This window comes from Nycticebus coucang, chromosome 4, assembly GCF_027406575.1.
Source record: "Nycticebus coucang isolate mNycCou1 chromosome 4, mNycCou1.pri, whole genome shotgun sequence".
Taxonomy (NCBI): Eukaryota; Metazoa; Chordata; class Mammalia; order Primates; family Lorisidae; genus Nycticebus; species Nycticebus coucang.
The window spans coordinates 66,133,479-66,157,775 of NC_069783.1; the positions used below are offsets into that span (position 1 = coordinate 66,133,479).

At 34.4% G+C, this 24,297-nt stretch overlaps 1 protein-coding gene across 2 annotated transcripts; it reads left to right on the forward strand.

Annotated features, from left to right (window-relative positions):
* Positions 1 to 684: 684 nt before the first annotated feature.
* Positions 685 to 21,341, forward strand: ETAA1 (ETAA1 activator of ATR kinase). Of its 2 annotated transcripts, none has more exons than XM_053589714.1 (6): positions 685 to 1,007; positions 2,159 to 2,287; positions 2,554 to 2,630; positions 5,837 to 5,949; positions 6,788 to 8,781; positions 16,116 to 21,341. In XM_053589714.1, exons 1-6 carry the CDS (start codon positions 785 to 787, stop codon positions 16,232 to 16,234), a joined length of 2,655 nt encoding a protein of 884 aa, XP_053445689.1. In that variant the 5' UTR covers positions 685 to 784; the 3' UTR covers positions 16,235 to 21,341. The 2 variants fall into 2 exon arrangements, with proteins under 2 accessions (XP_053445689.1, XP_053445690.1); XM_053589715.1 differs by lacking the exon at positions 16,116 to 21,341 and adding an exon at positions 12,008 to 12,121.
* The last annotated feature ends 2,956 nt before the right edge of the window (positions 21,342 to 24,297 follow it).

Sequence of the window (24,297 nt, forward strand, 5' to 3'; positions counted from 1 at the left end):
TCTATTCAAACACATTGATCTGCTCATTGGCTGCATCACAGCATGTTCTTCGGGTCAGGGCTATCCTCACTGCTTCCTTGGAGGACTCATGGCCTATGGCATGCCTCCTAAGGCCACTTCTCTCACACACTGTAGGTGTCATATGACAAGTTTATTCTACAATGTTTAAATGGACACTTGACTGAAGATAAAGGTGAACAAAGGGAAAGGTCTTTTGAAAATAGTGCAGTTAATTTTCTATTCACATTAAAAACAAGGAAGACTATTCACTTTGTGTTCAGTAATACTGTTAATTTATTAACTTAATTCTGTTTACTTTTGAAATTTTTTTTCTATGCACTTATCGTCTATGAAAAACTGCAGTTTTATTTTCTATTGACAAATTCTAAAAACCCACAATCTGAATCTAATGTGCACATTCGTTGTAAATTCATTTCAAAACAATCTGCTAGTATATCCAAGCTCCTTTCCACCTTTTAAGTTCCCACTCTCAGCGAAGTAGACCAGGCCCCCACCCCTAAGCTCTTCTTCACCTGAGGAACCGCAGCCCAGACCCCCTCCGGAGCAGGAACGGGTAGCGGAGCGGAAGCGCGCGCACCGCCAGCACCCTGACGGCCCCGCCCCCTCCCGGACGCAGCCAATCAGCGGCCACCTTTGACGCACTCCCCCTCAACCAAAATGGCGGCGGCCGTTGGCGCGGAGTGCTGTTTTTAATACTATTGCCTTTTTTATCTCGTTGCAAAATGTGAGAGGAGAAGCGGCGGGTGGAGGCAAGTCATAAGCCATGAGTCGTCGAAGGAAACATGGGGACAGCCCTGGTCCGAGGAACACGCCGCGCAAAACAGCGGCGGCTGAGGAATTCTGCTCGGTGGTCGATCCAGGGCGGAGGCGGCTGAGGTCGGCCCACGATTCTGGGCTCCGCGGGCCTGGAGAGGGGCCTCCCGGGCCAAGGCGGCAGCAAGAGCAGCCTCCGGTAGCCGCGTCATGCAGTAAAAGTAACCCCGAGGGTGAGACTTCGGCCGCGCTGCCTGCCTGGGCTCGACCCAGCATGCACCGGGGAGATCTGGGTGGGGGTGGAGTCTGGAAGTATGTTTGCTTTCTCTCGGCTTGCAAAGCAACCCTCGCCGAGTCCAAAAGTAATCCTGTGCCACTCACCCACGGCTTTTGTCCCTGAGTTGAGCAGTGCCCGGTTAGGCTTGACACACATTTGCCCCTGGCACAGGAATGCGTCCTGTGATTTACCTGTTTGGGGGAGGATTACAAATTTCTAGGCTGCTCCTCCAGTCAGCAGCGGCCGAGTAGCCAGAAGAAAACAGCTGATGGACTTGTTGCCCTCAATTTATTCCCAGGGAATTTATTTGTCCCTGGGAGTAAACTGAGGGCGACGTGCTTTAGAGGAGAGACCATCTGAAAAATCATAGCCTGTCATCCCAGTGGCTCACCTCGTTATGAATAAACCGGAAGTAGCTATGGATAACATCCCTCCAAGTGGAGAACTAAGGGCTTCGTTGTGATCAACTTCGTTGTTTCATTTTATAAAACTTATTAATACATCCTGGTGGGGCTTGAAACTCACAAAAGACTTTCTAGAGCGTGTTCGTAAAGTACTGCTTTTATCTCCTGATTTACTGCCATAAAGCAGTTCTGAAATAAACAAAAACAAATCTTTGTAGAAATTTAAAAGTGACTCTCAGCAGAAGTACCCCAGGAATTAAATTACTAATGCTTTTTGAAGTACTGTGATTAATGTAGGTTGAATAGAATTGCTGAAAGAGGGCTAAACAGACTTTTATGGAAGTTTCTGTTGGAATGCTTCATTTTTTGAAATGTACCTGTAAGTTGCAGGTGGTTCCCTGAAACCTGCAAGTCCCAGTGATTATGAATTGAATGAAACTAAGTTATACACTATTATATAATGCATTCATAGAGCTGCTAGATTATCTAAAAATACTTTATATTTACAATGTCAAATTCGTGAAGTGATACATGGATTTTTATGTGAAACAAGCATTTCATTTGTGGTTCAAGTAATATAATAATGTCTGGGAAAAATTATATTTGACTACAAAAATTAGCGTAAGCTATTATTTGAATTTGGGGTATTATGAAGTAATTCTTTAAAATGCAATAATTGTTATTTTAATCATATTTTATATAGAAAGGTATGAAACACCAAAGAGAGTGCTGAAAATGGATTCATTGTCATCTACCTTCAGTTCTCCTAATGATCCAGATGGACAGAATGATATCTTTTGGGATCAAAATTCTCCGTTGACAAAGCAGTTAGGTAATTTGTTATTAATGTGTTTATGTGGTACATGTTCAATGAATGATTGGGATTTAACTATAGAATTTTAGTTGGGTAACAACACCAGGAACTGCTATACAACAGATGTTTTTTGAGAATCTTCTGTGATTTTTATCTATATGTGATATCAGCATATAGTCATCTAAACTGCACTAATTAGAATCATTTTCTAAGAAGTGACAGCTATTTTTTAAAAAATAGGATTTTTTTGTTTAAAATTTATAGAAATGTTTTTGTTTCTTTAGGTAAAGGAAGAAAAAAACAGATTTACGCCACAGATAGTGATGAGATTTCACATATTGTTAATCGTATTGCTCCTCAGGTAATTATCACTAGTTTTATAGCTTGTTTTTAAAACAGTGAAAAATGTGCCTCTTAGTCTTGTACAGTCCCTTCAAATGAAAAATGTTTATTTTTATAATTTTCTTTTCAAAAAATAGAGCAGCAAAAATTAATTTTACTTTTTCTACTTCTGAAATGCATGTTTTGAAAAAAGGAATATAATATAAAATTGGTAACATTTTCAAGATATTTTTAATTTTTTTAGAGTAATGATTTTTAACAAGAGCTTTGTGTTTATTTTCTCTTTAGTGTTTTATTTAACAACATATGGCATCATTTTTAAGTTACTGGAATAATAGAATAGGGCTAGTAATAAAAATTTAAACTTTTATAATTTTTTGTGATTGATACTTGTTTGCTACCTATAGTAAAACTTTTCCCCATTGAAACTGTTCTTCAATACTTGTGTTGACTTAGCAAGAAATATTTATCAAAGTGGAAACAGCACTAAACTTAAATATAGTCCTCATTCAGCCTCCTGTGCTGTGTGACTTTGTGCAAGTTACCTGAACTCTCACAACTTTAGTTCGTTCAGCCATAAACTATAATTACTGCTTGTCCTGTGCTCTTCAGTAGATCATTATGAAGATGAGATTAGATGAGTTATTTGTAAATAATAGAGCACTGTAAATATAAGGATATGTTAAGATTGTTAAGAACCATCTTCAAAAGTTTTTTTTCTTCTTTTCAGTTCTTGTACTACTTGAGTGAGATGGAAGTAAAAGTTTAAATCAGTCATTTTGTGCAAAGGCATCTAATGACTCTAATATTACTTACCATAGTACTATTATTAAAAAGCACCGGCTCAACACATGAAATTGTTCTTAGCTTCTTTTCTCTCTTTTTTCTTATTTAACAACATTTAAATCTAGAAAACATCTAATTTGCACTTAGTTTCTTCTCTGAAGGGAGTGTGGTATTTTTTTCTTAACTTGTCCTTGGAAACATAACATTGTTATATTAATTATAAACCATAGATGGCCTGGCCCAAAATGTGGTTGTGGGAAATCACCCTCATCTAGGTGGAATAGACAGAAAATAAAGTTTTTCTTAGCAGCTATAAAAATCCCAAATACAACTAGTACAATCAAAACAACTCTGTTGCTACTAGCTCTACATTCCATGTTTGGCATGTTATAGAAATTCATTTTACGTATGGTTCATTAGTTAAATAGCATTTGTGCCATACTACTTACTCTATACGTTAACAATAGATCTTCATTAAATGGGTTTCACATGAAAGAAGCATAATAAAATGTGTTTGGGCTGGCCAGCCTAAATAGTGATAAAAAGATAATTGGGTAAATTATTGGACCCTTTACTAAATGGGCTGCAAATAACAGTACACATAAAAAAATGGCAGTGGTACACAAGTGGTAACTTGTATAAAAGAAAAAATACAGTGAAATTAGTTGCTTTTTAACGTTACCCTCTTCAGCTGAGCACTTTTAAATATAAATCTTTGGCATTATCTAGGTCTCTTTAAAAGCTTGTCATGTTCTCAGAATGACAAATATTAATGCTGTTTATTTTTATGTGATTTATCCTCAAATCATTTCATTTCATAATGTTCTCAGAGGTACCATTTTTTTTAATATGTACTTCCATTTTAATTGGATAGTTTATTTCAATCTTCAGGGATACTCTGTACAGTGTTGTTTATTTGAAGATGGTATGTGTATGTTATATCTTACCATCATTCATGAAGCTTTACACAGTCCACTCCTCAGAATGAGATGAAGTCATGCATTGAGATATCTTGTACAGCACCTGGACTGTAAATGGGAATCACTAGTTTATGTAATTGTTAATGAAGAAATATGTAAAATATAACACTAATGGGATATAAATGTACTATGTATGTTACTCTTATGTAAAATTGGGCAAATAAAGTTGTCATAATTCTCTGAAAATTAGTTGAATTGTAAATTACTTGGTAAACGGCAGAATTCGTAATTAAATCATTAAGAATTTTTTTAAATTTCCAAGATTGTTGTTGAAATCATTTTCTTGAGTATTTGTAAAGCTAAATTCAGTGAGTCTCAAGTGGACGTTAAAAAAACTGTTGACTGGGGTGGCACCTGTGGCTCAACGGAGTAGGCGCCGGCTCCATATGCGGAAGATGGCGGGTTCAAACCCAGCCCCGGCCAAAAATTGCAAAAAAAAAAAAAACAAAACTGTTGACTGATTGAGGATTTTGAAGTACTAAGTCATAGGGTCTTTTCACCTAAACCTTCTTGTAAATAAATGTAAACTGACTCCTTTATGCCCAGGAGTTGTGATAGATGCTGAGGTATCATAAAACGAGTCTTTGTCTTTGAGTAACCTATAATCTCATAAGATTATTTTTACCTTGCATGATAGTTCTTTATGTTTGTTCTAGGTACTATAAATAGAGTAAAAATGGTTAATCAGTTTGATTTGTTGGTCTGATTTGCAACTAATGCATAAAATTTATTCTCTAATTTTTGTGTAATCAAGTGATTCAAAGGCATAGCAAAAATATTCAAATCCCAAGTGGCTTTTTCTTAGATTTTATCCAGATCTAAAATGGTTAAACTTTTTTTCTCATTTTTTGTTCTTATTCCTACTTCATTTTAGCATCGGTTCTAACCTTATTCTTATCTCTAATTCTGTCCTGGCATTAATTTCTGTGTTCTGAATTTAGGTCAACATTAGGTCAACATTGATAAAGGTTATTATAATGAAGATAAAGATAATTTGGAGTCAGTTAATACAGAAACAATTCAATGTGTCTTTCTTTTTATTCTCAATTCTGTTGGTTTCTGCCACAATTTTTTGTTTCTGATGCTAATGTTCGTATGAGTATCTTATGACAATTAAAATAAGTCAGTTTAATTTTGATAAAAACATGTTTATCAAATACACATTTGATATATAATTTAATTCTTAATTTTTTTTTTAAGTAAGCAGAGTCTAGTTCAGAATGTTTTCATTCTTTGAAACGCAAATGGGTTACTTTTTTGTAATTTGTTATGGCCACACCCCAACTTCTCATTAGTTTTGAGTTCGTTTGATAACTACCACTCACCAGAATTTATGACTGTAATAATTCAAAGGTTTGTTTCAAGGTTGTTAGGTTTGTTTTCTGCCTTTCTTTTTTTATTTCTCTCTCTTTTAAAAAATTTTTGTTTTTATCTTCTTTATATCACCCTCTGCCAAAAGGATGAAAAACCAACAACAAACTCTATGCTGGGCATGTGGATTGGTGAAACTGCTATTCCTTGTACTCCCAGTATAGCAAAAGGAAAATCAAGAGCCAAATTCAGCTGCACAAAGTGAGTTTTGACTTTTCAGGTATTGTGGGATTCAGTGAAGCAAATATATTTAAATAACTTTCTGTTTAATTAGATGAAGTGGCTCTCGCCTATAATCCCAGAACTTTGGGAGGCTGAGGCAGGAGGATCACTTGAGACTAGGAGTTCAGATTAGCCTGGATAACATAACAAGATCCCATCTCTACCAAGATAAAAACAATTAGCTGGGTATGGTGGTGGGCTTCTATAGTCCTAGCTACTTGGGAGGCTGAGGCAGGAGGGTTGCTTGAGCCCAGGAGTTCAAGGCTATAGTAAACTAAAATCATGTCATTGCACTCTAACCTGGGTGATAGAGTAGCACTGTCTTTAAAAAAAAAAAAAAAATTCTGTTTTAGTTTTGCAAATATATCATAATAGTTAATAAAAAATTTCCTTGGCTCGGCTCCCATTGCACAGTGGTTATGGCGCCAGCCATGTACACTGAAGTTGGCGGGTTTGAACCCAGTCCAGGCCAGCTAACCAACAATGACAACTGCAATAAAAAATAGCCGAGTGTTGTGGGCAGGTGCCTGTAGTCCCAGCTACTTGGGAGGCTGAGACAAGAGAATCACTTAAGCCCAAGAGTTGGAGGTTGCTGTAGCTGTGACGCCAGGCACTCTACTGAGGGCGACATAGTAAGACTCTGTCTCAAACAAACAAAAAATTTCCTTAGGCTTAATCTGTAAAATTATGGAGTAAAAGTAATTATAATAAAAGTGTTAAAAATTTTGAGTTTTAACATCAAAATATGTTAAATAACAATTGAATATTTGTAATGTCTTTTAGAACATTTCTTAGTTATAATTTTTAATGTTAATAGGTTAAAGACACAAAATCAAGAAGAAGAACTTATGAAATTGGCTAAGCAATTTGACAAAAATATGGAAGAACTAGATGTCATTCAGGAGCAAGACAAGAAGAATTATGATTTTATTCAGATGATTTCAGAAACAGAGACTTTAAGTAATTACAAAGATAATGTACAGATGCAGTCATTATGTAATGTAGGTACTGAAGTAGATAATGTTATAATAAAGAAGCCAGTCAAAGGAAACAATGAGACACCTGACGTAAATGATCAAAGTAGCAGTCAGAAGCCATTTGACCAAAATGTTGAAGCAGCCCTTAATGCCATTTTTGATGGTTCAACTCAGAAGTGTAGTGGATGGTTAAGCCAAGAAGCTTTTTTGAACACCAGCAATACTACCTTTGGAAAGAAAAATACTTTGAAAGAGGACAAAATAATTAATGAAACTCTGGTCCCTGAAAAACTGCTGAATAAAACTCCCAGTTCACTTTCTTCTCAATTGGATACTCCTGTAATGATAGAGTCATGTGTGACTTCCTGTACTAAGGAGCCCGAAACATCTAATAAGCCCCCTGATGCATTTACTACCAGCGATTTTGAGGACGATTGGGAAAACTTACTAGGTAATGAATGTTTTGTTACACAAAACGTCAAAGTGCCTGAACTCTTCTCTTTTAAAACAGCCCAAGTTACTGGTCAAAAGGGAATTTGTACCTTTAATGATAAAAACGATAAAAGTAAGTCAAGAACAAATACAAGTCTAGATGTCAGCTTAAGAGAATCCAAAATCTTACAAGGTCTTCCTTCAAAGACACATAACAGGGAATATCAGCTTTCACTAAATCCAACTAATAAATCAAACAAATTATCATCCACTGAAAATAACAAGAAATTTGAGAAATCTTTCAATAAAATTGTTATTCAAGACAAAATTCAAGATACTGCAACTGCATCTAATTTGACAAAAGTAAAGGAAGATATTTGTACTAAATTTACTTCTTGTATAAATGCCTCTGAAACATCTGCTTTGAACACAAGATACTCTAATGATCAAAAAAATAAGCCCATTTTTAGTCAGTCTATTAAAGCACCTGTTGATACTGATTTGTTGGGCTCTGCAACTCCAGGTAATGAAACCAGTGTTAGTAACCCAGATCAGACTAATGCATCAAAATCAAGTTTGTTCTTTGATGATTGGAATGATCCATTATTTGCCAATGAAATTATTACAGCGTGTCATCAGCTAGAAGATAGCTGGGAAGCAGATGATGTAGATGATGATTTGTTGTACCAAGCATGTGATGACGTTGAAAGACTAACTCAGCAAGAAGACAATAGAAGGGATAGCAGGACATCAGAGAGCATACTTGAGGTCAATAATAATTCCGTAAGTGGAGCCAAAAACATGTTTACTACATCTAAACAAGGAAGTCATGCGGTACAATCAAAGCATCTGAATCTGGGCAACATTTCAAGGCAAACATCTTCCTTAAGAAATAGCTCGCAAATGGATAAATCAGTAAAGATGGAGAAAGGAGAAAAATGGGGAAATTCTCCAAGTTTTTTAGGTGCTACAACAAACTTGGCTATATATTCTAAGAATGCAAATTGTCAGATCAGTGCCTCTAGGGCTAACACTGGTGTTCCAACACAAGTGAATAATTTCAAATCAGTTCTTACTGGAAGTTCAAATTTGAATGTGAATTCAGAGCATACAGGTACAGAAATTGCCGCTTATATGAAGACATTGAATACTCCACAACTATCCCGTAAGACCATAATAGATGAAGCTCAAAGCATCCTTAACAGTAGAGTTAAATCTTCAAAGTATACGTTTACAAAAATGAAAAATTGTCAGAATCTTTCTCGGTTTAATCAAAATTGTGTAACAGGAAGTGTGTCTGTTACCAAAATTACACAGGATTTGGAGAAAAAGAAAACTACTTCTGTCAGCCCGTTACTGGGAGAAGTTGTTCAACAACAGTCTTTGGAACAGTCTTCAAAAGGTATGTATGAAGTAATTTTTGAAAAGCATCATACTGAAAAGTAGTAAAACTAGTTATTGGTTGTTTTGAATGTGAGTTAACAAAAGGGAAAATATTCTGTGATGTTTGTCTAGAATTCTTAAAGTGATTCTTGCAAACAATTATGCTGTAGGACATGAAGAATATTTAAATAATATTTAATATTCATTAAATAAATATGAAATTTATTTCTCAAATTCTTTCTCAGCACTTAATATAATGATTAGTACGTAGTTGTTACTAAGTAAATACTGAATGATTTTTGCATTTTTTTTTGAAAATTATACTTTTAGATATATGTATTACAGTGTTTTAAGATTGTATTTACAAAATATCTCATTGTTTCAAAACTCCAGCAGTCTTACTCCTACATTCAGATTAGTGAGGTGAACAATATAAAAAACATTATCATTGTTATGGTTAAAATTGTGACTTACTTACTTGATACAGCCTGTCATTTCTGATCTTTCACTCCCTCTTTTCCCCAATTTTCCATTCTGTCAGTAAGTTCCACTGTTCATATCTCAAAAATTATATCTCAAGACTGTCCCTTTTTCTCACTTTCTGCTACCCTTACCTAACAACATTTCTTGATTATTACAGTTCTTTTATTCTGTCTCCTATCAATTCTAGTCTCCAAATAGCAGAATGGTCTCATGTGGCATTCCTATGCTTTAAACAACCTTCAGTGGCTGCCCATCATATTTCAAAAAAAATCCAAACTTTACATTGTCATCTACAAAGCTCTGGATTATTTAACCTCCATCCCCTTTTTTTTCCCTTACTTACAAAGTTTCAGCGACACCAGCTTTATTTCCAATTCTCAAAAAGAATGTGTTCTTTTCTAGGTTTGGAACTTAAACTATGCTATTCCTTTTGACTAAAACTACTTCTTCCCATATTTGACTCTCCTTACCCTCAATGTTTTTGTTGGTGCTTTCTTGTATTTCAATGTAAGTATTAATTGCTTGCAGAGGTCTTTTTTTTTTTTTTTTTTTTTTTTGCAGTTTTTGGCCAGGGGCCGGGTTTGAACCCGCCAACTTGGTATATGGGGCTGGCGCCCTGCAGAGGCCTTTCTAAAGAATTTGTTAAGTCAGTCTTTTCCTTTATTGTTTTTTATTTCTTAATTTCTTTTATCACAGGTTGTAATTAAATAATCACTGTTATCTGTCTCATTGGCATTGCTGCTGTAACTTTCCTATTTAAGTAACTGTATTCTTTTTTTAACTTACAACAGTGATACACTGATTGTCTACAAAGAAAAAAAAACAGTATAAAATAATATGAAGTAAAAAGTTATGTACTCTCTTTTCCCACAACCATCGCTCAGGGGAAACTACTACTAACAGCTTGGTAGTCCTATAGCATTTGCTATGCAGATAAAAAGGGAGGTTTGTGCATGTGTAAATACACAAGGTCAGACACTTAACACATTGTTGACTAGTCACAAGTTAACTTCTGTTTGCACTTGTATTAGCTATTACAATTTTTAAAACAGAGGAATGTAGGATATTATAAAAACTTTCTTGATTGTGTTTAGTCATGTTCACTTTATTATAAAAAATTATTTTTCTAGGTAGTCAGGTGTTTATCACAATTCTAGTGTTACAGACATTTCAACCATGATGGTTTATGACGGTGAAGAATTTTTCAATGAATTTTATGCAAATGCTTTATCTGATTGTTCAAGTGATTTTGAAATATTTTGTAGTGATCTGGAAAATGATAGTTTATCAGAAGACAATTATGAATCAGAACACCAAAACAGCAAAAAAGAAATGTAATAGAATCTGATAGTGAAAGTGATTTTGAAGAGTGGATTGAAAATGATAGATATTACACCAACCTTGGAGGATTATACAAATATTTTGGATGTAAGTGTTAAATTTAGTGATCCACAGAGTTATCAGTGAAATGACAGATTTACTTTTTGATGATAGTTTTTTGATTTAGTTGCTTCTCAAACAGATTATACCACCACCAAATGGAAGAATTTTATAAAAACTCCGCTAAAACTTTACCATGTGTGGAAGTTAACATTAGTGATACAAAGAAATTTCTCAGTTTATTGATGTTGATGAGACAAACCAAAAAATCTCTCAGAGAGATTACTGGTCTGTGGACCCTTTACTTGAAACACCGATATTTCCTAAAACTATGACCAGAATAAGGTTCAAGCAAATCCTTATGTTTTTTTCATAATAGTGATAATTCATAAGCTACATCTAATGAAGGCAGACTATGAGCCACTTTTGGGTTACTTTATTCCAAAATTTCAGAAGGAAATTAGCAGGAGTTATCCTTAGATAAAGCAGTGGTACCATATGGAGGACGTATCAGCTTCATTTCACTTTTATATTCAATTACAGACAGCTAGTGACATGGGATGACTTCTGCATAAAAATTGCCCGTCAACAATGTGGTAAGTTTGTGAATTCATCCTAGAAAAAATGCTACATACCTCATTGTTCAATATTGCTATGGTTACCTTCAAAGTACTGCCCTCGGGAAGCTATGCACCCATACCAGTGCCACTGTCCACCCTTCAAAGCAGTTTTTCTAGGGTGAATTCACGAACTTAATTGTCAGCTTCCTTACAGTTCTGATGGCCATTCCAGAAAAAGAATTCCAAAATTGCTTTGAAAGGTAGACTGAAGTGCTGGAGTCAGGGCATAGCTTCCTAAGGACAGAGTTTCAAAGGTGACCATAGTGATAAGCAGCAATGAGGTATGTAGCACTTTTTCTACAGTGAGTTGGCGAACTTAATTGTTGGACCTCATGTGAATATATGTGTGTGTATGCCTATAAATTTATTTAATTACTAGATGGAATCATACATTATATTCCTACTATTTGGCAACTTGCTTTTACCTTTACTTAATATATTATAGATATCTTTTTCTGTTAGTGTATGTACTTCAATGACCTTTTAATGACTACATGGTATATTACATGGATGTACCATAGTTAACTTTCTCTATGATGAAAGTTTAGGTTGGTAGCAGTTTTTTGCAATTATAAACAATACTCTAGTGAATATCCTCTATATAAATTTCTGCAGGTTTGTATGATTTTATTATGTTAATTCCTAAAAATCAATATAAGAGAAAGTTTTAAATTTCGATGGATATTGTCATATTTTTTTGCTAAGCAAGTTACATCAATTTATATTATCAACACTGACAATGGGTAATTCTCTACATTTCAGCCCAAACTAGATGTTTTGAAACTAAAAATTATTGTCAATCTCTATTAAAGTTTTTATTCAAGTGAGTATATTGTAACTAATTCATCCTTGTTCTCAGCATGAGTTTATTTACATAAACAGTTGACCCTTGAACAGCATGGGGCTTAGGGACACTGATTCCCCATGTAGTTAAAAATCCATATATAACTACTTGCTCCAAGACTTAACTGTTATTAACTGCTGTTGACTTGAAGCCTTACGGATGATACACACATTTCTTTTGTTACTTCTATTATATACTATATTCTTACAATGAAACAAACTAGAGAAAATAAAATGTTATTAATAAAATCACAAGGAAGAGAAAATAAATTCGTTATTCATTAAGTGGAAGTGGATCATTGTAAAGGTCTTCATCCTTATCATCTTCACATTGAGTATGCTGAGGAGGAAGAAGAGGAGAGGTTGATGTTGCTGTGTGTGGCAGGGAGAGAGGGCCAGAGGCAGGAGGAAATCTGCACGTAAGTGGGCCTGCACAGTTCAAATCCATGTTGTCCAGGGGTCACGTGTCATTGTAATTCCATTAAGGACTAAATCTCTCTGGGGTATTTGAGTTTTTCCAAAACTCCTATCTATTCTGTTATCAAACATTATCAGTTTTTCTTTTAAATTTATTTGTAACACCTAATCTCTTAGTATTAATCTTGTTGATGTTTTCTGTTGTTTGCACTTTTTTTTTTTTATTGTTGGAGATTCATCGAGGGTACAATAAGGCAGGTTACACTGGTTGCATTTGTTAGGTAAAGTCCCTCTTGCAATCATGTCTTGTCCCCAGAAGGTGTGGCACACACCAAGGCCCCACCCCTCTCCTTCCTTCCCTCTCTCTGCTTTTCCTTTTCCCCCGCCCATGACCTTAATTGTCATTAATTGTCCTTATATCAAAATTGAGTACATAGGATTCATGCTTCTCCATTCTTGTGATGCTTTACTAAGAATAATGTCTTCCTCTTCGTCCAGGTTAATACGAAGGATGTAAAGTCTTCATTTTTTTTAATAACTGAATAGTGTTCCATGGTATACATATACCACAGCTTGTTAATGCATTCCTGGGTTGGTGGGCATTTAGGCTGTTTCCACATTTTGACGATTGTAAATTGAGCTGCAATAAATGATCTAGTACAAGTGTCCTTATGATAAAAGGATCTTTTTCCTTCTGGGTAGATGCCCAGTAATGGGATTGCCGGATCAAATGGGAGGTCTAGCTTGAGTGCTTTGAGGTTTCTCCATACTTCCTTCCAGAAAGGTTGTACTAGTTTGCAGTCCCACCAGCAGTGTAAAAGTGTTCCCTTCTCCACATCCATGCCAGCATCTGCAGTTTTGAGATTTTGTGATGTGGGCCATTCTCACTGGGGTTAGATGGTATCTCAGAGTGGTTTTGATTTGCATTTCTCTAATATATAGGAATGATGAACATTTTTTCTGATGTTTGTTAGCCATTCATCTGTCTTCTTTAGAGAAGGTTCTATTCATGTCTCTTGCCCATTGATATATGGGATTGTTGGTTTTTTTCATGTGGATTAATTTGAGTTCTCTATAGATCCTAGTTATCAAGCTTTTGTCTGATTGAAAATATGCAAATATCCTTTCCCATTGTGTAGGTTGTCTCTTTGCTTTGGTTATTGTCTCCTTAGCTGTACATAAGCTTTTCAGTTTAATGAAGTCCCATTTGTTTATTTTTGTTGTTGTTGCAATTGCCATGGCAGTCTTCTTCCTGAAGTCTTTCCCTGGGCCAATATCTTCCAGTGTTTTTCCTATGCTTTCTTTGAGGATTTTTATTGTTTCATGCCTTAAATTTAAGTCCTTTATCCATCTTGGATCGATTTTTGTGAGTGGGGAAAGGTGTGGGTCTAGTTTCAGTCTTTTACATGTGGATATCCAGTTCTCCCAACACCATTTATTGAATAGGGAGTCTTTCCCCCAAGGTATGTTCTTGTTTGGTTTATCGAAGATTTTACTTTGGTGTATAGCAAGCTGCATTTCAAGGAATGTCTTTGAAACAAAACCCACTTAACTCCCTCAATGGATTTCAGGACGGAGTTGGCAAACCTGCAGCCTGTTTTTGTACAGTCAGCACACTAAAAATGATTTTTACATTTTAAATGGTTGGAAAAAAAACAGAGGGAGAATATTTTGTGACATTTGAAAATTACAGTAGAATTGACTGCCTCCCTACATTGACCACCTCCTTAAGTTGACCTAATTTTCATAGACCAGACATGCATCGCATGTACATATCAGTACAGTAGGCCTAGTTCTTTATGTGGACCACCTCCATATGTTGACTAGTTTGGTACAGTCCCTTGAGTGGTCAATTTATAGAGGTTCTACTATATATGAAATCCTGATTTCATTATCCGTAAACTGAGTTTTATTTGAACATAACATATTTTTTCATGGTATTATCCATGACTGTTTTCATGCTACAGTGGCAGAGATGAGCAGTTGCAGAAAGAGACCTCAAAAGTTAAAATGGTTACTTTCTGACCCTTTACACTTTAAGGTAAAGGTTAAGAAGAACCACTGTTGTTTAATACCTTGCAATGTTTTGAGACTTTTCTGTGTTTTCTTACTATAGATTTAAGTTAAAGGAAAAACTGATGGGAAAAATGGATGAGTCCCTAAATCAATATTCATGGTGTGACTAGATGTCATTTGAAATTATTCCAAAATATCAGCAAACCAGTTGTAAGACCAATTTTAGGAAGTTGCATTCTTTTCTATTACTGTGGATTATTAATGTGTTTTCCTTTCATACAGTCAACTGAATATAAACTCTGTGTGTATTTCCTGAGTTGTTTTGTGTTTCTCAGCTTTCAGCCTGAAATATTAAATAATTAGTCAAAGTAATTATAAAATATCTTCTAGTATCTTTCTGTAAGGAAAAATAGCTACAATCTGTTAGATAACTAGCTTAGGAAACAAAAGACATCAGAATCAAGGGGGGAATTATTTAAAATATATACCTGATACTGTCTCACATTTCTGATTACACCAAGAAAAGAGAGGGGAGACAGAATGTATTTTGGAAAATGTATTTTTAGTTAATGAGAGAAATGTCTTATAACAAATACTGAATCTTTTTCTAAATATCAATATAAATATAGGTAATATTTCTCTTCCGATAGTATTACAAATTCTTATCTGTTTCTTAAAAAGCATGTTTTATAACAATTTTACCAATAAAAGTTTACTTAAATATGTATTGGTGTAATGGTCTTAAACTTAAAATATCATTTAAATAAAAAAATACAGTAGAATCTCTGTAAGTTGACCACCAAGGGACTGTAATAAACTGGTCCACATACAGAAGTGGTCAACATGAGGAACTAAGGCTATTGTACTGAAACGTATATTTGAAACACGTCTGGTCTGTGAAAATTAGGTTTACATAATGAGGTGATCAGTGTAGGGAGATGGTCAACTTTGGAGGTTCTACTGTAATTCCTAATACAAAGCTTCAACTTTTTAAGTTAATAGAAACATTTTAAAGTTTCTGCAAAATGCATCCTCCAAGTAAACATCTAACAGTGAGTCACTTGTGGTCATTTTAACATAAGAGATTTCATTCTATCACTCTGAGATATTTTTTTCTCAATGGATAAAATAAAAACTTTATAGCTCTATAGAGAAAAAAATAGATGTTAATATTAATACAACTTATTTTATAGTAAAAATACACTCATTATAATTTGACTACTTTATTCTTAAAGTTCATACAACTTTTAAATTCCTAGTTATATTCATTCAGAGTTCATATAAATTAGATGTGATTGTTCATAAGAATTGCTCTATGGGTAGTCAAAATAAATAGTTTTTAATTAAACACTTTTATCACACTGTGAAGAGTGTTATCAAATAGAGACAGATTGATCAGTGCTTGATTTTTCTGTTGACCTGGAGTATTATGTCTGTATATATTCACTTGGACTCTTATGTGTAGTAGTTTAGTTTGATTTAATAGCCAAACTAGTACAACAAGTCTGAATAATAAAAGAGCAAAAGTTAAATCTCATATTCAGAATGACTTTGTAGGCTAAAAACTAAAATCTATATTTTGTTTAATTTTTAGAGGAAGAGGAGAAAAATAAAAAATGTTCTCCTGAAGAAATTCAGAGAAAAAGACACGAAGCATTGGTTCGGAGAATGGCCAAAGCACGAGCATCATCTGTAAATGCAGCTCCCACTTAATTTCTTCAATGAAATATTAGCTGGAAGACTTATTGATAACTATCTGTGATAGGAAAATTTTTTTTCTTGAATTCTCTGTGAGAAATTATATTTATAAAGCATGGACTTCTTTATTATTTAATAAATCAATGTTTGCAATGGTAAATGAAACCTTTCCTTGGAAATGTATGGGAAAGTGATTACATACAAGTTTAGGAAATTTAGGGAAGTTACCAATAATGTGCTAAAATTATACACAGGAAAGTAGTTATACTTCTAAGTACTATGATTGCAGACGGTCATCAGACTACAGCTAATGTACGTAATTTTCTAGTGTAGTATCTATTTCTAACGCAAATCTTTAACTTGCTAAGTTAATAGGGACTATTTGTATGATTTTACTTTCGCTAATTGTTGCTTTAAGGTTTTTATATAGTTCCAAATTTTAATTAATGCTTCCAATATTGCTAGAACATGGTTGGTAGGAAATAAAAGATTTTAATTTATTTGTAAGGTCATTATTTTCAATCTTTGTCAGAAGTAGATTTGAATTTTAATATTTCTAAAATGTGATACATTTGGAAACTTTCTATCATAATTAGGAAAAACACTGATTTAAGAAGTCTGATTTAGGAAAAAGGAAGTTGTGAATTAGCTATAAGTAATGAAGCATCATTAACATTTGGAACTAGGAGAAACTTCAGATATCAGGAACACCTTTGTTATTACAGGTAAGAAAAATTAATACTGTTATTTTCAAAGTCACAGTCTTTGTGCTAGAATTAGAATTTCTTTGGACACCTAGACAATTATACCATTTGTTTCAAAATATGAGTACATAAAATGATCAAGGGGGCATTTATTATTATGTGGTATAAAATGATACAATTAAAATCACAGTAAGGACTGTTTAAATAATAATGCTTATTCTGTATTTTCCTTTAAACAATTAATCTTCACAGGATAAAAATAAGAATCTCTTTCTAGTTTTCCTATAACCATGTAATTTTCCCTTCAGTTAATTTACTACTTCATGAATTTTTTTCTCTGTTATTTTTTTTCACCTCTTTGCCTAGTTGGAATTTGCTGAGCCAGTATAAGAAATCTAACCAGAGGGCAAAAGTCAGTAAGGATTCTTTATTCCTCCTAAGTGGTTTTAGGAGACCTAGGAAAAGTTAGAAATAGGAAACCCCTATCATGGAGTGTATGGTTATCACCACTCTTCAGGTGTCTTAGAGCTGTGGCACTATGGTAGTTACTGTGCTACAAGTATGTAGATACTCCTTGACTTACCGTAGAGTTACATCCCAGTGAGCCTGGTCATAAATGGAAATATCCTAAGTAAAAATGAATTTAATACACCTAAATTATCGAACTTGATACCTTAGCCTAGATTACCATAAGCATACTCAGAACACTTAGTAGCCAATAGTTGGCCAAATCATGTGGCAACACAGTACAGCATAGTATCAATTGAGCTGCTGCCCAGCATTGTGAGAATATTGTATCATGTATCTTTATCCTGGGAAAAGATCAAAATTTAAAGTACATGTGCTACTTAATACCACTTTTACACCATCTTAAAGTCAAGCTATCTTAAGTCAAGTACCATTGTATATCATTTTGTAAATGGTATTTTCATATCAATATATACAGAGGAGTAATGGCATTTTGGCTAACGTATATCATTTGTCTAATATAAACTTAAATCCCAAGTAGTTTCTATATAAGAAAATAAAAAACTGAGAATCTTTTATCTCTTTCTAAAGTGTCTTCACTGTGTTGTGAGTAGGCTTTGGATACTTCTAAGGATTGAAAGGATACATGCTTAAGCTCCTCCCTGCTCACTCCTTTTTTTTTTGAGACAGAATCTAACTCTGTGTCACCTAGGTAGAGTGCAGTGGTGTCACTATAGCTCAATGCAACTTCAAACTCTTTGGCTCAGGTGACCCTCCTGCCTCAGCCTCCCAAGTAGCTGCAACTATAAGCATGTGCCACTGTGCCCACCTAATTTTTTCTATTTTTGTTGGAGATGGGTTGCATTTTGGCTCAGGCTGGTCTTGAATGCCTGACTTCAAACAGTTCTCCTGTCTCAGCCTCTCAGAGGACTAGGATTACAGGCCTTAGCCACTGCTCCCCGCCTTACTGCTTGCTTTTTTTTAGAGTGCTTTTAGCCTCTTCTGTTTCTTTGAATTTCATACCTAACCATCTTTACTGGAATTGATTTCTTCTCTCTGATCATGCTAGTACTTAATTCTTGTATCCTTCATGGGGCAATTCTATAATGCCTTATATGTTGTTTAGTTGTATATATCTTATAGAAGTGTTTTATAATTTGTCATTTTGTGTCTCATAATTCTGCCCTATTCTTATGCTGCCTATCGTGTTATTTACATAATAGTTTTCTCTAAGTGACCCCTTTTCTTTAAGAGGAAATTTTGTCACACTTGTAGGTGGTAGTGAATATCTGAGCAGGTTCAAACCCGATTGTCATTTATAGGACTTATATGGATTATTTTTTGTAAAAATCTTTAATGTTGTACTAGTCGCTTTCTAATTTAACTTTTATATAAATCTATATTACCACAAAAAGACTGATTACAGTATATATGCTTTATATTTATAAAAAGGGATAACCTTGATTATCCTTGCTTTATGTTAGAAATATCACATATTGCCATAATTTGAGAGAGTGATAACCACCTATAAGCTTTGTTGTATAGGATTCTTGGCCTTTACCAGTAGATAACTTTTGTTAAAGATAGTACATATGTAATTTTGATTTAGCTAATATGTATCTTAAAAAGAACCTAAAATTTTCAAAATGTAATATTTTCAGTCTTTCACTCAACTATAAAAAGATTATATACACATTACTATCATTTAAAATTCACTCTAAATTTAATTATGACTTACTGTTTATTAATATTTGCTTAAGCTGTCATTTTCAATTCTATGCTTACAGTTGTTCATATGAATAGTCACTGATATATTTCAGTGTAATACAATTCCTTTATATCAATATACACTTAGTCCGTTTCAACATACAAATTTTGATATATCTTGTAGTGGAAGTTTTTTGTTTTACTCTGTAGTTCTCAACTACTTTAATATGTCATCAAATTTGTTATTTTTTTAAAAAATGAATAAGCCAAAAACCATTTTGATGTCAGTATAGTTATAGCAGTATATGTTAGCTGTTAAAAGTTTTTCTTATATGTCATTTTTAAGAATTTATTTGCTTATTATAATCTTGGTTGGATTGTGCTTGTCTTAACATTACCTACAATAATCCCTTATTTTTCCTCATAAAGTACATAAGAAATAGGAAAGTTGAAGACTAAGTAATTGAACAGTCAATTTAAAAGAAGAGGTTTTATTTCCTAACTTTAAAATTAATCTAAACCTACTAATGTTAGCACTATTTAAATTTGTTTTTTTACTCAATTTTATAAAATATGGTTGAAATATATAAAAATATTCAGAGACTTGCACAAAACACCATAGTACAAGGATGGTAATGCAGAAAAAACAGAACTTGAGACTTCATGAAGTGGATAAATACAATTCTAATGAGTGTGGGTATTAATGTGTGATTTTTGCACCTTTGCATATTTAGGTTTAAGCTAGTATCCTGCAAATAATGTTGTTCCCAAAATAGTTGATAATAGTTTAATAAAATTAATTTTTTTCCTATTATTTGAATTATTTTAATATAATCCATCCTTCAGGTATAGCTTGTCATTTGATCTACATGTTCCAGTGGTATCCTGAGTCAGTCTATCCACATCTTTCTATGTTACTATTTTTTGAGTTCATCTGTAGCTAGGCTGTCTCCACAAAATTAGAAGGATGGATCCTAACGTTTTCCATATTTACAAGATTTTTAAACTCACTCTCTCACAAAAAGATAGACTCACCTCTCTTTTCCAGTTCCCATTTCAATCACTGAACAAGAACTTTGATTATCCCTGCTTGGTCGCATACAACCTTTGAAAGAGGGAAGTGGCCCCTTAATTGACAACTCTACTGGAATCAGGATGTACAGTAGAGGCAGTTTCCAAAAAGATGAAATATGGGGCAGAAAGAAAGGTAACATTTTTATTTTCTTGAGTTAGCTCTTGCTCAAAAAGCTAAAAAGTTGTTTATCATTATTCTAGACTTACTGTTCTTTGTTTTCTGAGATAGCAAGAAATAAAAGTTTCTTTGAATACCATTCAACTCTGTAATATCGCAGACACATTTGCCTCTTTTGAAATGTTGGATGTAGTCTCTGTATCTGAGAGAGGACAGAATACTGCTCATAGTGTGGGTGGTGCCTGTGGCTCAAAGGGGTAGGGTACTAGCCCCATGTGCTGGAAGTGGTGGGTTCAAACACAGCCCCAGCCAAAAACTGCAAAAAAAAAAAAAAAAAAAAAAGGGGGGTGGTGGGTTACCTTAAAGTATTAGTCACATCTCACATAACACACATTTTTGGTTCCAAAGTGTATATATTCCATCCACATTAAGGAGAATCAAATGCTTTAAGCAACTTACAGAATAAAACATGCCACGTTATTCATCTATACCATTTTTATTTTTCTGATACTGGGCTCTTGATCAAGCTTCGGCTTCAGTACTGTGTCTAGAACAATAAATGCATGAGTCACAATGTCTTTGTAAACTAAGTTGAAAAGGTCAGTTTACAAACTTAATCACAGCAATCTTGAGTTTGGAACATATCTTGTATTTAGTTAAAAAGAAGGCAGGCATCCTTCAGCACCCATTTTAAAGATGGAACATGTGAATATGACCTCCAAAGAACTCCAGATAAAATACATTTTATCCTGCATTGAAAATGTTTCTTTAGTTAAACATCATCTAACATTAGAATCTTATATTGGCTCTGTTAACTATTTGAGTGTTTTAGAGTAGAAACTTTGAATTACTCTAGAGAGCAAAGCAGAACTGTCTAGTTAACCCACATAATCATGAGGGAGAATCAAGGGTAAGTCACCAGAACAATCAAAAAGCTTTCTTCCTTTATAAATTTTGTTTTTCTCAATTTATATATTTTTATTAGTATTGGCTAGTACCTGCAAGAAGATTGAATAATTGTGTTTGTTATGGGTATCCTGTCATGTTCCTGATTTTAATGGAGGTGCTTCCAGTTTTTTTTTTTTTTTAAACTACATTTCAGGTTCTTAGACTGAGGTATATATCCTGTTAATAGTTTTTATTATAATGTTTACCTTATTTTTTTCCTTAAAAAAACAAGGATTGTTAGGGCGGCGCCTGTGGCTCAGTGAGTAGGGCGCCAGCCCCATATGCCAAGGGTGGCGGGTTCAAACCCAGCCCCGGCCAAACTGCAACGAAAAAAAAAAAAATAGCCGGGCGTTGTGGTGGGCACCTGTAGTCCCAGCTGCTCGGGAGGCTGAGGCAAGAGAATCGCGTAAGCCCAAGAGTTAGAGGTTGCAGTGAGCCGTGTGATGTCATGGCACTCTATCTGAGGGTGGTACAGTGAGACTCTGTCTCTACAAAAAAAAAAAGGATTGTTATTTGTTGTTTAAATACCTTATTATCATCATTAATGGAGATGTTTATGGCAGGTACTAATTGATGCTGCCCAAGATCTATTGTCATTTTTTGCATTTATTACTAGAAAGCCCTAATCTTAACTCCTGTTTGTTAATATATGAGTTAACTTTACACATGTCTATTATGATGATAAATGTATTTAGTATCAGTTGTCATTCTATGTTTTGCTTTTTATTTTTATGCCTGCTAAAAGCCTTTCCTGTAGGCTCCCCCATGTATTGATTTCTTCTGGTAATTAGTTAAGTTTGGTGTTTTTATTCTAGTGAGTATCAGTATAGCAAGAATATTTTATCATTCACTAATCTACTTCCCTATTTCTTTAAACACACCTGAGTTGTTTTCATCAGCAATGATAAAGTTACTATATTTCCTTTTCCCTTCTCCATTCCCTCTCCTGTACATGTGATTTGGGTTGATTGTATTGTCTTTCATGGTATTAATCTCTATCTAATTATATTTCTACTAATGATATGTTAGCTTTTAGTGATGTGCTTTAGTCTGAAGCTATTAAAGATAAGGAAATTGGAATATTTGCACTACTTCTCATCCTTTCTCCTGCCCTTTGCATTTTTGTTATATTATTTCTATAGCCCAAGAGCATATGACATTTATACTCTCATAATTCTAATCCTACATATATATTATTTTCTTTTAGTCCTCACTGTTAGAGTTAATGCCATCACCAATCATCTTTTCTATAGATTTTCTTACTTAGCAGATTACTCAAGAAAGGCCCATGGGAAAAATATTTTTCTGAGTTCTTACAGTTTTGGTATATTGCTTTATTTTTTAAGTCATAGTTTGTCCAGATGTAACATTTTTAGGCTCCCGCACTCTGCCCATTTTCTAGAGGTTGTTGGAGGATTCCTCTACAATATCTTGCTTTGGGGTTTTCTATGGGAAAGCATGAGACCACATTTACCCCTCACTCCTACCCCTTGATCTTTATGCTTGGTTACCCAAATACTGATTTTATTTTCATTTGAACTCCACAAATTTTCTAGAATATATCTTACTATTTTGAACATTCATCTCTTTGTCAAAGTTTGTTCTTTCACTTATCAATCCAACTCTTTTAATTCGGTAAAATATTCCTTTTTTTTTGAGACAGAGTTTCATTATGTTGTCCTTGGTAGAGTGCCCTGGCATCATAGCTCACAGCAACCTCAAACTCTTGGGCTTAAGCGATTCTCTTGCCTCAGCTTCCCAGGTATCTGGGACTACAGGTGCCCATCCCAACACCCAGCTACTTTTTGGTTGGAGTTGCCATGTTGTTTAGCAGGCCCAGGCCGGGCTCGAACCTGCCATCCTTAGTATATGTAGCTGGTACCCTTACTCACTGAGCTATGTGTGCTGAGCCCAGTAAAATATTCTTAATCCGTGTTATTTGTTTATAAATTATTTGGAGTTTTTTGTTTGTTTTTGTCTTTTGGGACTTGCCTCTACTCCATTTTATTATTTTATTTCAATTTCCTTTTCCTTTTTTTTTTTTTTTGAGACAGAGTCTCAACATGTCGCCCTTGGTAGAGTGCTGTAACATCACATCTCACAGCAACCTCAAACTCTTGAGCTTAAGCGATTCTCTTGCCTCAATCTCCCAAGTAGTTGGGACTACAGGCACCAGCTACAATGCCTGGCTATTTTATTTTGTTGCTGTTGTCATTGTTGCTCAGCTGGCCCAGGCCAAGTTCGAACCCGCCACCCTTGGTATATGTGGCTGGCACCGTAACCATTGTGCTACGGGCACCGAGCCCTTGCTTTTCTTATATCTGTCTTCTATTTGCTTTTCTGCAACTTTTTCTTTATTGTAATTTTTCCTATTTTGCCTTTGTTTTTGTAAGGGCAGTCTTATTTTTTTCTTTCACTTTATAGTTGAACTTAATGTTTTATTTTTTCTTGTTTCCTTATGCTTTCTTTCCTGTGTCCTTCAGTATATTTTCAGCTATTTCTTCATAGAAGGGATTTGGTCCAAATTTTTCTGTTATCCAGTAGAACATTTTTCTTAATATTCTTTGTAAGATATTTCTTTTTTTTTTTCATAGTACATGTATATGTCTATGACTCTGGTGATACTTGATTTTTTCATTATCTTTCTTTAGCATCAGTTATTTTCAGGGGTTTTGTGTGTGGAAGACTTCAGGACTGTATTCTCATGTTATCTGGAATTATCTTGAGGACTCAGAATTTTGTAAATGTGTTTGTCTAGTCTTTAATTTTCCTAAGTCAAGGAGAATAGACCCTATGGAGATTTTTCACAATGCCAAATCTCTACTTAACTTTTTGCAGGAAAGACTTCTTTCTGCAGATATGGCTAATCTGTATAATTCCTTATTTATTGCTATCCTTTTGATTTTTGGAAGTAAACCAGGTCCAGAGCATCCCATCTCCATTGTTTCTAAGAAGGCATTGGAGGTTGCACCTCAGAAAATGCCTATCTTTTAAGAAGTATGATTTTGTTCACTCTTTTTGAGATGTTCTTTCTCCTGTCCCTTTTGCATACATCTTTG

Excerpts from the sequence above, each read along its gene's own strand:
- ETAA1 (XM_053589714.1), top strand. The coding sequence starts at position 785 with ATGAGTCGTCGAAGGAAACATGGGGACAGCCCTGGTCCGAGGAACACG. Across the intron at positions 2,288-2,553 it reads TCCGTTGACAAAGCAGTTAG|GTAAAGGAAGAAAAAAACAG; the intron begins GTAATTTGTTAT and ends TTGTTTCTTTAG. Across the intron at positions 8,782-16,115 it reads TTTGGAACAGTCTTCAAAAG|AGGAAGAGGAGAAAAATAAA; the intron begins GTATGTATGAAG and ends TTTAATTTTTAG.